Here is a 13,128-nt window from a genome sequence, read left to right on the forward strand (position 1 = left end):
TCCACACTATATTCGATAAACTAGGGTCCTTTATGTACCTTCTCATTTGTCGCTCACTTAAATAAACTGTAATTGCCTACCTGTATCCCAATAGAAGAGAGTTTCCGCCTTGGTACTGGGGCTAAAAACAGCTCCTCTGCTGCTAAATTCCCTTTACTAGATCCTGATTTCAGGGATTCATTGTGGACTGCCGAGTCACTCGTCTCTGTGGAAGCATTGGCGGTGCTAGGGATGATTGGCTCCCTCGGCGTAGCGATGGGAATAGGGATGATATGCGGAGGACGAGGAATACCACGGGCCAGGCTGTTGGCCCGGGTGCTGTCAAGGCTGTCAGAGGAGTTGCTGTGAGCGTGGCTCGACTGGCTGTTGACCTCTGACCTCCTGTCCTGTTGGTCCAAGTAGTTGTCCTGCGCTGACTCGGTGCTGCTCTGCACCGTCACTGATATGTAGGGCTTGGAGGTTGTGCGTGGAGGCACCGGTGGAGGAGCGGCCTTCTTACAGCTTGTTATGCATGTGGAGACTGCAAACAAAAACGGCGGGATTAGGATAAAAGGATTAGCAAGGATAAAGTTGTGAAGTAGCTACATCTAGGGTTTCTGGACCCGAAACAAGAGTTGACACAGGAGTACAAATAAGTAGTTTGTGCATAAAGAGCTTGACCCACTCTTTGATAATTAACTTCATAACAAAGCCCATTGTTTATTTTACGAAACTTTTGAGCGACAGAGGGGGGGACATTCCAGAAGCTTAATGTTAGTCTGCAGCATCAATATAGAAACCAGTTTTTCAAATTAACAGATAAAAATGCCCAGTAACCAGAGTACAGGTCTGTCATGAACTGTTCAACACAATTCTTTGCTCAGCTTTCTCCATACAGAGTATGCAACTGTACTCGTATGATCTCAAGCATGTCTGAAAGTTTTCATTAACCGTGAAATAATATTTTGGAAAGTTTTCTTTCTTCCCTGTCAGCATAACAGGCAATAATATAGTAAAATGAAATGCTTCTTTGTGTTGCGAGATGTCTCACTCGTGTGTTGTGTTGTGTTTCATCGTCACCCTCCCTCACTGAGATTTATTTCTCTGACAAAATTGCTTCTGCTCCAGCAAATGATATTGATTTAGCCTGCATGCTTACAGTTGTTGGAGACAGGCAAAAAAACAGAAAGAAAAAGAAAAAAAAAAAGGTCCCGGGAATCCAGAGCAAAACATTTCTCACTGACACACCACTGCAGCGTTTGTGAAACACGTCGGAGCGCTACATGACTTAGCAAGTGCAAACACTAAGCAGGTTACAGCATACTCTACGTCACATTCCAGCAAAGCAACACCATTGACATCATTCCTCGACACCCGAGACGACACCCAAACCACACCCGAGTTGGCCCATCTCCACACTGCAGGACTGTCTTCATTCCAAAACCCAAACGTATTGAAGACGCTGAGCTGACAGGACAAACAAGACTTTATGAACATGCAGCACCTTGCAACCAACTTTCCAAGTGAAATTCTGGAGAACATCTGGTTTTCTATTTTATACGTCTAGGATGAAGGCACTGAAATGTTCACAGATTTTTTTTTTTTTATAGCAGTAATTTAAGAAAAATAAAAAGGTGTGCACCCTTAGCCACAAATAAACTCTGTCCAGCAAATTCCTCTTTTTTAAATACCCACAATGCCATGGTCTTAAACAGACCACAAAACCCTCTTTTGTTACTGAATTCTGCCAACAAGAATGGGCTTTCACAACAGTTCTTGCAAACATTAATCACAGATGTTACCATCCAGTGTGATAAAACCAGATATTAAACTTTGGATCTAATTACTTTTAACACATTAATTCAAGATAAAAGCACAATTGTTTCTTCTTGAAAAACTGATAACTACTCGTAAGCAAAAAAAAAGGCAAGCCTACATTAGTGACTGGTTTCCCTGCTGTGACTATCCACGTTTGTTGTAGGACAATGAACAATATGGCAAACCTTGTTACTTACTGACATTGGAGATTTTACTGCAACTAGCGCAAAGTTTGTGCCAAGGCACTGTCCTTTTTTCTTTTATTTGTTTTGTCTCTGTGAGAAAAAGGCATACAGTCATTTCATTTAGCAAGACATTTTGTAGAGTGACAACTTCCAGCAGCTTTGTGCACACCACAAATGGATTAAAGCCGCCATGAAATAACATTTCAGTGATGTCCTCCTTTATCAACAGTCCACAGGAGGCAAATTAGTGGCAGAGGCTTGGTGCTCTCCTGTTGTGCAGAGGAGATTCTCTGATTGACTGTAAAATAATATCTCAGTCTGCTTTCGCAACCATGTCCTCCTTTACCCACAGAAATAAGCCCTAAACTAATATTTGACATAAGCCCATGAGATTAAATATTAAATGGAGAAGCAAAGCCTTATCTAAATAAATAGACTATTCAAAACAATCAAAACAATAGGCGCTTACAATAATGGTCATTAAACAGGAAAAGGCTAGAACAAGTAACACAAAAGTCTCACGTCTAAGGTGCATTGTGGGAAACATATTATAATTAACATGGCAATCTATGTGTTCCAATTTTTACAGCATCCCTGAAAGACATTTGATTATCTAAGCACTTAATTAGAAAAAAACTTTTTATGTATAGCTAAATAAAATGCTAATTTATAGATGCAATAAAGCTTTATTGGGTACTCAATATCAAAGATGATGCAGATGGAGGTTAACATAAAAATGTCAGCATTTCAATGATGAACACAACTAATATTGACCTTAGACTGTTAGGAAATGCTCTTTGCTGTCGTTTGGTGCGTTGTCCTTGTGAGCTTGATGGTGAGGCAGTCCGTCTAACCGAAGACTAACGAGATCGACCACATTAGAGATCAGACCGGTTATACAGACGGTTGGAGTTCAACCACAGGCCCCCATTGTTCACACAGAGTAACTACACAAAAGAGTCAAGGAGGAAGCAACCTAAATACGTCTGATTCATGATGATTTTCTGCCAAACTCACTCAAAAAAAAAATGCAACCACATCAGAATCGCTCCTCAGACAAACAGTGTAAGTGGCATGTTTTATCATCAGCCAGTTTCCTGTGATATATTTGCTTACGTTACAGATCCCCACCTCTCTAGCACAGCTGTATAAGCATAACGCTCATCTCTGCATGAGCATCAACTACTAAGCAATAGTGCTCGTGCCAGACCCAGTGTTTCTAAAGACTGACTTTCATTGAGATGAAGAACTATAAAATTGGACATTAAGCCAAGCACTATGGAGCTTTAATTGGACATATCAATACAGAAGCTCAACAAAAACTAACTATGGTTTCTCATTAGAGGTGAATTTTAGCAAGAAAAATAGCCACTTTGCTTATGTGCCAAAATTGTCAGTGTGGGATCTAGAGTGGGCACTGAGAGCTGCTGCTTTAGTGTCATTAGAAACCACGTTCTGTTGTCCACTGTGATTGCTGGATCACAAACATTTTTTTTTCCCAGCCAAGAAAACAATTTGCTTCAAGATGTTCCAGGAGTACTACTATGTTATACTGCTGCTATGTAATCAGCGTCGTGACAAAACAGTTACAACTTTAGAAGTACCAACACATTCCTGAAAACCTTTCTCCATATTTCTGGGATGTAGAGAAGAGTCTAGCTACAATTTTGTGCTCGACCGGCACTGAACAAAGACCAACCGATTTAAAACTAAAACCTTGGGAACTTCTATCAAATCAGTGAATGCACCATACTTGAACTCTTAACAGGTTGAAATAACAATCTTCAATGTTGAAGTTGCTACAGAGAGAAGAAAACTCATAGCTTGGTATTTTCAATCAGAAGAAGCTTCTAGAAAGGTAGTTGTTATTTTCAAAGGTCTTCAGGTCCCTAATCCAGGCTGTGTCCTAAGCTAAGTAGGCACATAGGTGCTCTTTTCTGATTTTTTATGAGCTGTCAACCTTTCATGACTGATTTTGAAACGCTGGTAGGTGTTTAGAAATCTCAGAAAAGAAATAAGGGCCTTGTTCTGAAGACCTTGCACACATCAGCTGTTAGCCATGAAAAATGCTATATTTAAGCTAATAACTAATATTATATGCTAATTATGACTGCATGCACTGTTGCCTTGAGGCAAGGGTTTGAAAAACACGAGTTTTAGGTCAATTGGTCACATAAACATAGAACCCTACATAACCTATTTAGACAGTTTATCAATATAAACTGATAAACTGTCTCACCTGAAAAATGATTTCCATTAGTGATCCAACAAACAAACCACCATGCGGATCAAAATGAGGACAGGCTTGATATAATGTCTTTGGAAATTTTCCTACCTCGAAAATATAAAAAAAATAAATCAACTTTGATGCTGACATTAGATTCATAATGTCATAATGTAACCCAGCCAGTCAGTGATGGGATGACTTAAAATGTGCAGCAACCCTACCTTGCTGCGTGTAGGGTTGCTGCAAGCAGCCCTAAATACTTTTAGAATAAAATCCTACATTCAAATTTCATTGCCGAATGGTAAGTCTGGTCTAAATCAGAAAAATTATCTGTGACATTAAAGTTAGTGGCAACTGGAAACGAATGAAATTAGTAGAAAGTGCTAAAAACGTAGGACTAAATGGGCTACTTACCCTCGCCTATGACGGAGATAAACGTCGTGTGTAATTATTAAAACAGAAAAACACAAAAGAGTAGCTGTTTGCAGCTCAGTCATTCATTTAACTCCAGTAAAGCAGCCGCAAGGACATATATTTGGCTCTTGTTTGAGGAGTTTCTCCCAGCTCCACGGGAGGAGGCTTTGTGTGGTGCTTTCAAGGACGCCTCTGACATTAGAACTTCACCTTGGCGGATTCTGAGAATTTTCCACACCGAAAACTTTCTGTTTATAATTTATCCAACCAAGCACTTATGTGAAGTTAGTTTTTGTTTTTCCTTTCTGAGTCATAATTCTGAATATTTTGTGAACAACTCATTTGAGACTCTAAACTGCACCGTTGGTAATTCGACTTGAATATGAGAAGCCATTTGCTAAAGATTACTCTATAAAGATCCAACTGAAAATATGTTAAAAGAACAGCTATAATAATCCTAGAAGTAATTGTAATGTGGTCTAATTACAACAACAAATAAATAAATAAATAAATAAATAAATAAATAAATAAATAAATAAATAAATAAATAAATAAACTCTTTACTAGGATGTCCTCAGCTTTGCCACATCAGAACTGAACATTTCCACTCGAAAAATTCCCATGAATGCAGCATATGGCTTCCCTTGAAAATAACAGTAAAGAGCGCCACATGGTGGATACTGGTGATATGAAAATTTAAGTCAATGCCAAACTACTGACAACGTCATTCTGTATCGAGGGAGCAGTCAGGAGACAGGAAAAGCCGCTTTCAATAATATGTCATGTCTCATTCGTTATCATTCTGCCTCCGTGATTTTCACATTAAAGTGAACACTTATGTTTTTTGTTGTTGTTGTTGTTGTTGTTTTTGACATTGTCCTCAACTCAGTGAACTAAAGTCACAGACGACTAGAAATCTGATTTGATGTTTTAGACTGCTGTCCAACAGTTGGGTGTCACTTCCCAAACAATCTTTTAAGCCAAGGCTTCTCAAACTGCGGTACATGTATCACTGGTGGTACGTGGGCTGCCTTTAATTGTACTCTTTGTGTCAGCCATCAAAAAGACAAATAAGCTTACCAACAGGCAAAATGTTGAATTGTTCAAGCTCAATCAATCAATCAATCAATCAATCAATCAATCAATCAATCAATCAATCAATCAATCAATCAATCTCCGTGTCAATCCCGTTTTAAAATGTTTGTCAGCACGACATGTATTTATGTATTCACTGAGATGAAACCAACACTTTGAGATAACGTTCAAATTAGTTTTATGTTTTTTGTTTATAACATGAAAATTCACGAGAGTTAAACTGATTGGATCATTTCAGGGGAAGAGGTTTTGAGTTGTTACCTGTGTGTGTGGGTAGGATGCGTGGTCTGTCTGTCCCGAAACGCTGAAGAAAAATTGCAAGTTGTTTCTCCTTTGGGGCTTTGTCCAAGCCAGTGGCTATCAGGTAAGAGGCAAACTGTTCTTTCCATGTCTTCCATTGTGTAGAAAGGTCGTCTAGTGTGGGCAAAAGAGGCTGCATTTAAGCTAAATATGCTACTTTGGGAAAAGCTGGATGATCAGGGTCTTGCTAAGGACCAAGAATTAAAAGGATGCAAAGTGAAATACAAAGGACAGCAGGAACTTGGACCAAGTGATTGTTTATCAAAGGAAAGGGGTGACAAAACAAAGTGCAAGAAAAAAACCTGGTATTTTAAAAGATTTGATGAGATCAAAACCTTATTTTTCATTGCTTTGTAGTTTTTTTTTTTTTTACAAGATGACTTACCAGTGCTGGTGCTGTATGTGCGAACAGAGGAGTCGGTTGGAGGTGGAGAGCAGCCCGAGTCTATGGAAGCGGTGTCGTCGTCTTGGGAACAGCCAGCCTGAATAGCTCTCAGGTAGCTGTGGCTGCGGGATCGGAAGCATGTCGGCATGGGCATGTCCGGAGGCTCCGAGATGTCCTGACAATGGGAATCTCTGAATGCGGACTCTGAGGTTCTGTCTTCGTAATGATGACTTTTTTCCAGGTCTCGCAGCTGGACAAAGACATTATAAAGGCATGGGACTATTTAACCCAACAAATATGTTTTTGTTTTTTTTCTGATTTTGTTTCCCATCAAGAAACTCTAGATGCAATAAAAATAAAAAAAAAAGAACATTTTAAAGTAAAAGAAATGGCTGTCTATTTTTAATCTGCAATGTGCAACAAATGTGGACTTGTCAGTGTTTGGCAAGGATAGTTTGAAATTTCAGCAGGCCAGCTTTACAGACGTCTCTTCACTGACATAAATGAGACAAAGTGATGGCATTTTAATGACTCACTGACTGTAAATGGAAGAACATGTGGAGTAAATACGAGCGAGTCGGCACCAGAGAGGCGAAAACGAAGCAGAGAATGTAGCGGTTATGCCCAGCCCTATCAAATGCAAACCAGAAAAAAACGTTTTCAGCAGTCATTTATTTTCTTATTGTTATGTAATCCTTGTTTAAGAAGAGTGAATGTTGGACAACCCCGACAGGAAGCGCTTGCTTTCTGGCCTGCTTCTGCTTATGCACACTCACTAAATGCGATACGTCTCTTCACAGGAAACTACTGTAATACACGCGTCTTGTAAGAACTCGGAGGCAAAAATTCGGTCATTAGAAAAAGACTCCACGGCCGATCTTCATCTCGGTGACCTTCTCATCGCCAAGCTAATGGCCCCTCTGTTAGTGGACAAATTAGACCTCTAACAATCACCGTCACCTCATTTGTCTTTTGGGGTACTAACATTAATACAAGACAGCTGGAAATGTTCTCTGGAATCTCATTATATCAGTCATCACAATGGAAACAGTGAAAATGGAAATAAGAGTGCACATCAAAGTAGAAATAGCACGGTTTAAGAATGACTAGTCATTCGAATGTTCACACAAAGCGGGGTTTTGTGCGATAAGATAAACACAAACTACTGCATAACTATGAAAAGTAAAGACAAAGCACGCTGATGTTTTCAGATTTTTCGAAAAGAGTGGTATGCAATTGTATCCAATTGTACTGTGACACCCTACATAAAATCAGGTAAGTAATTAGTAAACCGTATTCACCTGTGTGCTATTTAATTTTGGAATACACACAGCTCTACTTTGAAGGCCTCATTTAACAGACAAAAAAGTAGCTTTTTTTTTTTAAACAAGAAAAATGCAGATTACCCAAACATTTCAAAAAACACATCGAGGTTTGTGGTTGTCTAGTGTCAAAATGTGAAAATGTTAAATAACTGAGTTATTTTGCCAGAGTGACATTGTGTATAAGAGACATGACATAATAAAGTAAAAAGAAAAAAAAGTTATTTTTGTATCCCTAAACAATTTCTTTTTTTAATGGTTTTTGTAAATAATAAATGAAGCATTCCTAACCTGTCCTATGCCACTACGTCTGCCCAAAGTGCTGCAGGCCTGGCTGAAGCTGTCTTCGTCCCACGGTGCCAAAGCTCCTGGTCCTCCGATACAGTCCAGATTATCCAGGCTGCGATTATTTGAGAGTTCTCTGAGAGATGGAAGACAGCTGGAAAAAGAAGAGTGAAATCAGATTTTAAAAAATAAAAAAAAGCATAGAACAAATTGTTAGGAATCTGAATAAGAGGAAGTAAAAGAGATGTGGACAAAAAGCTGATGTTTTCAGATCATGACCTGAAAGGCAGCAAGGAAACATTAGCTAAATAATTGATCACCAAACCAGGAATTGAGAAAGAGAAAAAAAGCGGAGATGTATTTTACTCAAGGCGCTTCTTTCATTTCCTCCGTGATTGTCTCACAAACCTTAAAATAGTCTCTATTTCAATATCAGTTATCTTGAGTCACCCAGTACATAATTTGAGCATGCAAGTGCAGTCAAAGAAAGAATAATGCAGCAAGATGAAAGTAATCAAAAATGTTTAATAACGTCTACAGACTTACTTTTTGTCTAAATTGAGATAATGGAATAGCTATGAAGCTTGATGGTACGACGTAAGAAGACAAATGATGCTTACCGCTTTATTTTAAAACAGAGATGACGCTACTTTTGATCCAAAAGCAGATGGCAGCTACAAGCTAACAATAAGCTAGCAGTTGTTTGAAGCAGGAGATGACTTTTGCAGTTGGGAGTTTTAACTCCACAAACTTTCCCGAGGGGGGCAGCGCAAAGTCACTGATCACAAATAATCAATCGCAAGTGTTTTGCACTGCAACCCAGAGGAAAGGTTTACAGGCCTACCACTGACCTGCTCATTGACCTGCCCAGTTGGTGCAGAGAGGACACACTGTGGAGTGGAGACCACAGGGCATCCAGCTCCCCCTGCAACAATGTGAAATCCAAGGTTCTGCTGCTAGCACCAATCGGGTAGGTGCAGAACGAAAGAGAGCAGGATTGGATGATCAGAGATGGATTGTTGTATCAGGATCAGTCATTCAAGGGATGTATTTTATGAGTTTGTGATAGAGAGTGTTGTGTTTGAAGAGCCAACACCTTAGTTTCTTCGAGTGTTACAGCTCGGTTTGTATGTTGTGTGAGGGTACCATATATCTACTGCTCATTAATAAAATAATGCAACACTGAAAAAATGTTTACCAATTTTCAAAATGCACTGTATTGCCACAAGGATTTGCTCACATGGCTTGTGTGACATCCCAAGGTTTAACCTTTAACGGCTTCAACTCTGGGAAGGATTTCCATCTGTGTTTATAGGAATACAAAAGGAATACAAATCCTCCAAAAGTGTACTTGTGAGGTCAGACATTGATGTTGGACAAGAAGGCCAACATCAATGGGTGACACCAAAATATGCCAGCCCACACTCTTATATTTTGAAGAAAATTTAATGGTAGCATCCAATCATGGTACAACAGCAGTACAATTCTCTCCTGAAGTGTTCAAAACCCCAGAGAGCAAATTCCATGTCAATATTAATCAAAGCCGGAGTCAAATTGGAAAGGTTTGTAAAAAAACACAAATTACCACAAAACCCCCCCTCAGTTTCCAGTTTTATTGTATAGTAGCATCCCCCTCCCTGATACTTTACTGTAAATTCTCGGTAAAAGGTGCATTGAGGGCCAAAAAAATGGGGGGGAAAAAAAACCACTTAATGTTTCTCTTGAATATGACAGAAGCAGCTCCAGGCCCTCTTTTCAGCAAGTCACTGTTCAGAAACAAACATCTGTAACAAGTGACAGTCGTGTGTGTATGTCTGTCAATAAGACAAACAGCCCAACACAGGCTAGCAATCAACAAAGATAACCAAGCTGAAAAGGATTTCTCAACGAGACTTTAAAAAAGAAATGCCAGTTTCGAAATGGAAAGTGCTAACACACTTGTAGTTTCTCATTGTCATGGCATGTATCTTAGCATCAAAATCTAACATATTAGTTAATGTTTTATGGATCTTCAGTCTAATGGATATTCTAAAAATACATAAAGAGCACCACTTTTGTTCTTAATCAAAAATAAAACTGATATATATTTTTTTATAATTACTGTTATTATATTATCTTGCAGGTTACTTTTGAATAAATAACACATATTTCCATTATTTCTTCAGAGTTTTAAAAGCCAATTATTGTAAATGAGAAAATCATAAAGTAGACCTCAACCCTCCATAAATTCCCCATATTTGTCCAAGCTGAGAACGAATAAGCTGAATTCCAAGTCAAAGAAATTAATGTGGCTGATTGACTAGATGATAATTGTAAAGTTGGTGGTTTGTGTAGTTTATGAAGAAGAATAATTGTTGTAGTAATAACTACCATGTGAACAGGAGGCTAACTAAGCATTTCATGTGCAAGTAATCTCTCTTTGAACTTTGTGTAAACGTATCCAAGACCAGAGAGGACATAAAGATTTTCTTTCTGTGCAAGTGAAAACTGGCTGGACTATTTATTTTACTTTTGATTCCTGAGAGGCTCACCATTCAATTTTTAAAGCAGTGCACTTTAAGGACTCCCTATGTGTGTGTTTTTTTTTTTTTTTGAGAGAGAAAATAACTTTCCCTGTGCTGTCGGGTTTAAACAGTCAATCATAAAATTTTAATTTAGGAAACTCTAAATAAAAGATACAATCTAGCCCAGAATAAACAAAACGATTTGCCCATTTCATGCTATCTGATAACTGACAATGTGTTTGTTTGTTTTCTTACTTGCGTGGGGGGAGCTGGTCACTTAGAGACTGCTGGGTGGCCCTGAGGTAGCTCTGACGGCGAGCAGCACTTTTGGGCGAGGGTTTAGGGCTTGCCTCGGAGTCGTCACTGTCTTCCATGTCTCCCATTGCCTTCACATAGCTACCGCTGCGCATCCGCCGACATGGAATCTCATTGAAACCTGGACTGCGACCTAATGAGCTGCTCCAATCCCCCTACAGGGATCATTACAGGGAATAAAACAAGTCACGGGTTAGCTTTTGGAACTATGTGATTCACATATTCACTTTTTGAGACATAACACGTACATAGTAGAGCCTTAAAAGGGTGATAAATATTAGCACAAAGTGCTTAAGTATTTACACCCATCAAACCTTTTCTCAATTTTGTTTTTTTACAACAATCATGGTGTATTTTTATGGGATTTTCTTGTGTTAGAACAACGTTAGCATAATTGTGCAGAGATATGGAAGGATTACAGAGTAATTCTTTAAAAGAAAATTCACAATGAAATGTATGAGAGGTATGGACTGCTCAGTATCCCTGTGTTTGTGTATCAGTGATCATTAGTCTATCACATAAAATCCCAATAAAATACATGAAAATTTGTAGTTGGAATGCCACAAAATGTGAAAAAAAATGTCTACAGTTTAAAGATCTTTATGTGAAATCGCATACTCACCCTGCGTCCAACCTGCAGATAGTTACAAGTTAACTCCTGTTGGCAGGACTTGGACTTGAGCATCGACCTGTCCAGAGTAGTTGAGCCCTTCTGAAGTACCTGTCTCGGTTGGCCCATGGTCAATGTGGACCAAGACCCTCCTTTCACATACTCGGTATCATTCATCAGCATGCCTACTGGTCCACTTATTCCACCACCTCCTATATCCCCTGGACCAGGAAGTGCTGGATACTTCATGTCATTGCTGCTTTTAGAGGAACTGATTGTGTTGTAGCCACTGTGTATGTATTTACTCTGACCACTATGGCTTTCATGGCCACTCGGACGCCCCAGGGTCATCATGGTCATAGTATTATGGTAGCTGCTCAAATCACTACTGTCCAAATCATCTGAGCTCCAGTAACCCGACATGTTGGATCTTGGCCGTCTCTTAGCGGTTGCCTCGGACTTTGTAATACGATCCTTACTTTTGGATCTGCGAGTATGCTTCCCTCCATCCTCGGTGCCAGAAGAAGTGCCTCCACCACTGCCAGTAGATCTTCCGTTCACGTTCCCCTTCATGTTGTGGCTCTCCAGTGACTGGGACTTTGCAAACAGTTTCTGCACCGAGTGTAGCATGTAACGAATGCGGCCGGGACTGTCTGTACGCTGCTTGGCAGCAACAGCAGCGGACGTTCGATGAAACTGCAAAGTGCTGAATCCGTCGCGACCTCCTGGTAGCTGCTTCTCAAAATCCAACAGACTGGGCGGAGTTTGATTCTTGGTCATATGGTGTGATATTGTTGCAGAGCCACTTGTAATCATAGGCGTTCTTCCACTCAACCCTGACATGGCCATACCTGATGCCATGCCCATCGACAGAGATGTCCCCATGGTGCCCGTGCGTATCCCTCCGATACTGTCCCCAGGAGGAGAAAAATCGGACTGGTCGTAGGAGTTGTAGTGGATACTGGGGAAAGTGCTGCTATTGGAAAGCTGATTGTTGAGGGGCAGCATGCAGTCTGCTGGAAGGGAGCCTGGATTGGCGGAAGGGTAAAGGTGGGGATCCATGGTGCCATAGTGGTCCATTGTGGGGCTGAGCAGATAAGGGCTGCGTGGCAATGTGCTGGTCTTCTGGTGGTAGAGTGCCTCTGGATGATTAAGAGAGGGATCACAAGAATCAGACAGATGTCTGTTACGGTTGGTTCCCAACCCCTTCATGATGGCAAGGAGGCCCCGACCCTCTAGAAGACCTCCAAGCCAAGTGAGGAGAAGAGATGTTCAAGGTGTTTCCTACAACAGACAAACAAGGAAGAAGAGTCAGTTACACACGCACAAAAACATCACCATACACGCATGTAAAATCACACGCACACACACACAGCCGCGTCTACTTACCACCTAAACCAGACTATGCAACACAAACACAGGCAAATGATCAAGTTTTTACAGCCTCCCACAGCAAACCCTTGCACTAATATGCTGTAAATATATGAAAAAAACATGTGGAACAAGGACAGGCTGTAACCAGTGGGTCACTGAATATATTACTGCTAAGAGAACAATTGCTGACAGACACTCCTCCGTATTTATGCAGACCGTAGCAGCAGCCAGAGAACAAATGCCTTCTTTTCTCCAGCTAATCACATTCAGAAATACAAGAAATATGAGTGGAATGCTTATTGTTTCACAATACTT

General features: G+C 40.1%; 1 protein-coding gene across 8 annotated transcripts in view; it reads right to left on the bottom strand.

The window, feature by feature from the left end:
• dlgap4b (discs, large (Drosophila) homolog-associated protein 4b) overlaps window positions 1–13,128 on the bottom strand; it is a 119,511-nt gene that overhangs the window by 13,878 nt on the left and 92,505 nt on the right. For 5 of the 8 annotated variants that reach the window (XM_008409364.2, XM_008409367.2, XM_008409363.2 and 2 more), the window contains 7 exons: window positions 11,452–12,723; window positions 10,770–10,984; window positions 8,862–8,963; window positions 8,017–8,164; window positions 6,404–6,653; window positions 5,980–6,132; window positions 81–520 (listed from right to left, as the gene is read on the bottom strand). In XM_008409364.2, coding sequence (XP_008407586.1) covers window positions 81–520; window positions 5,980–6,132; window positions 6,404–6,653; window positions 8,017–8,164; window positions 8,862–8,963; window positions 10,770–10,984; window positions 11,452–12,651 — 2,508 coding nt within the window. In that variant the 5' untranslated portion in view covers window positions 12,652–12,723. The remainder of the gene's footprint in view (window positions 1–80; window positions 521–5,979; window positions 6,133–6,403; window positions 6,654–8,016; window positions 8,165–8,861; window positions 8,964–10,769; window positions 10,985–11,451; window positions 12,724–13,128) is intronic. The other 3 variants (XM_008409368.2, XM_008409369.2, XM_008409371.2) reach the window with 3 other exon arrangements.

The sequence above is a fragment of the Poecilia reticulata genome, linkage group LG5, assembly GCF_000633615.1.
Source record: "Poecilia reticulata strain Guanapo linkage group LG5, Guppy_female_1.0+MT, whole genome shotgun sequence".
Taxonomy (NCBI): Eukaryota; Metazoa; Chordata; class Actinopteri; order Cyprinodontiformes; family Poeciliidae; genus Poecilia; species Poecilia reticulata.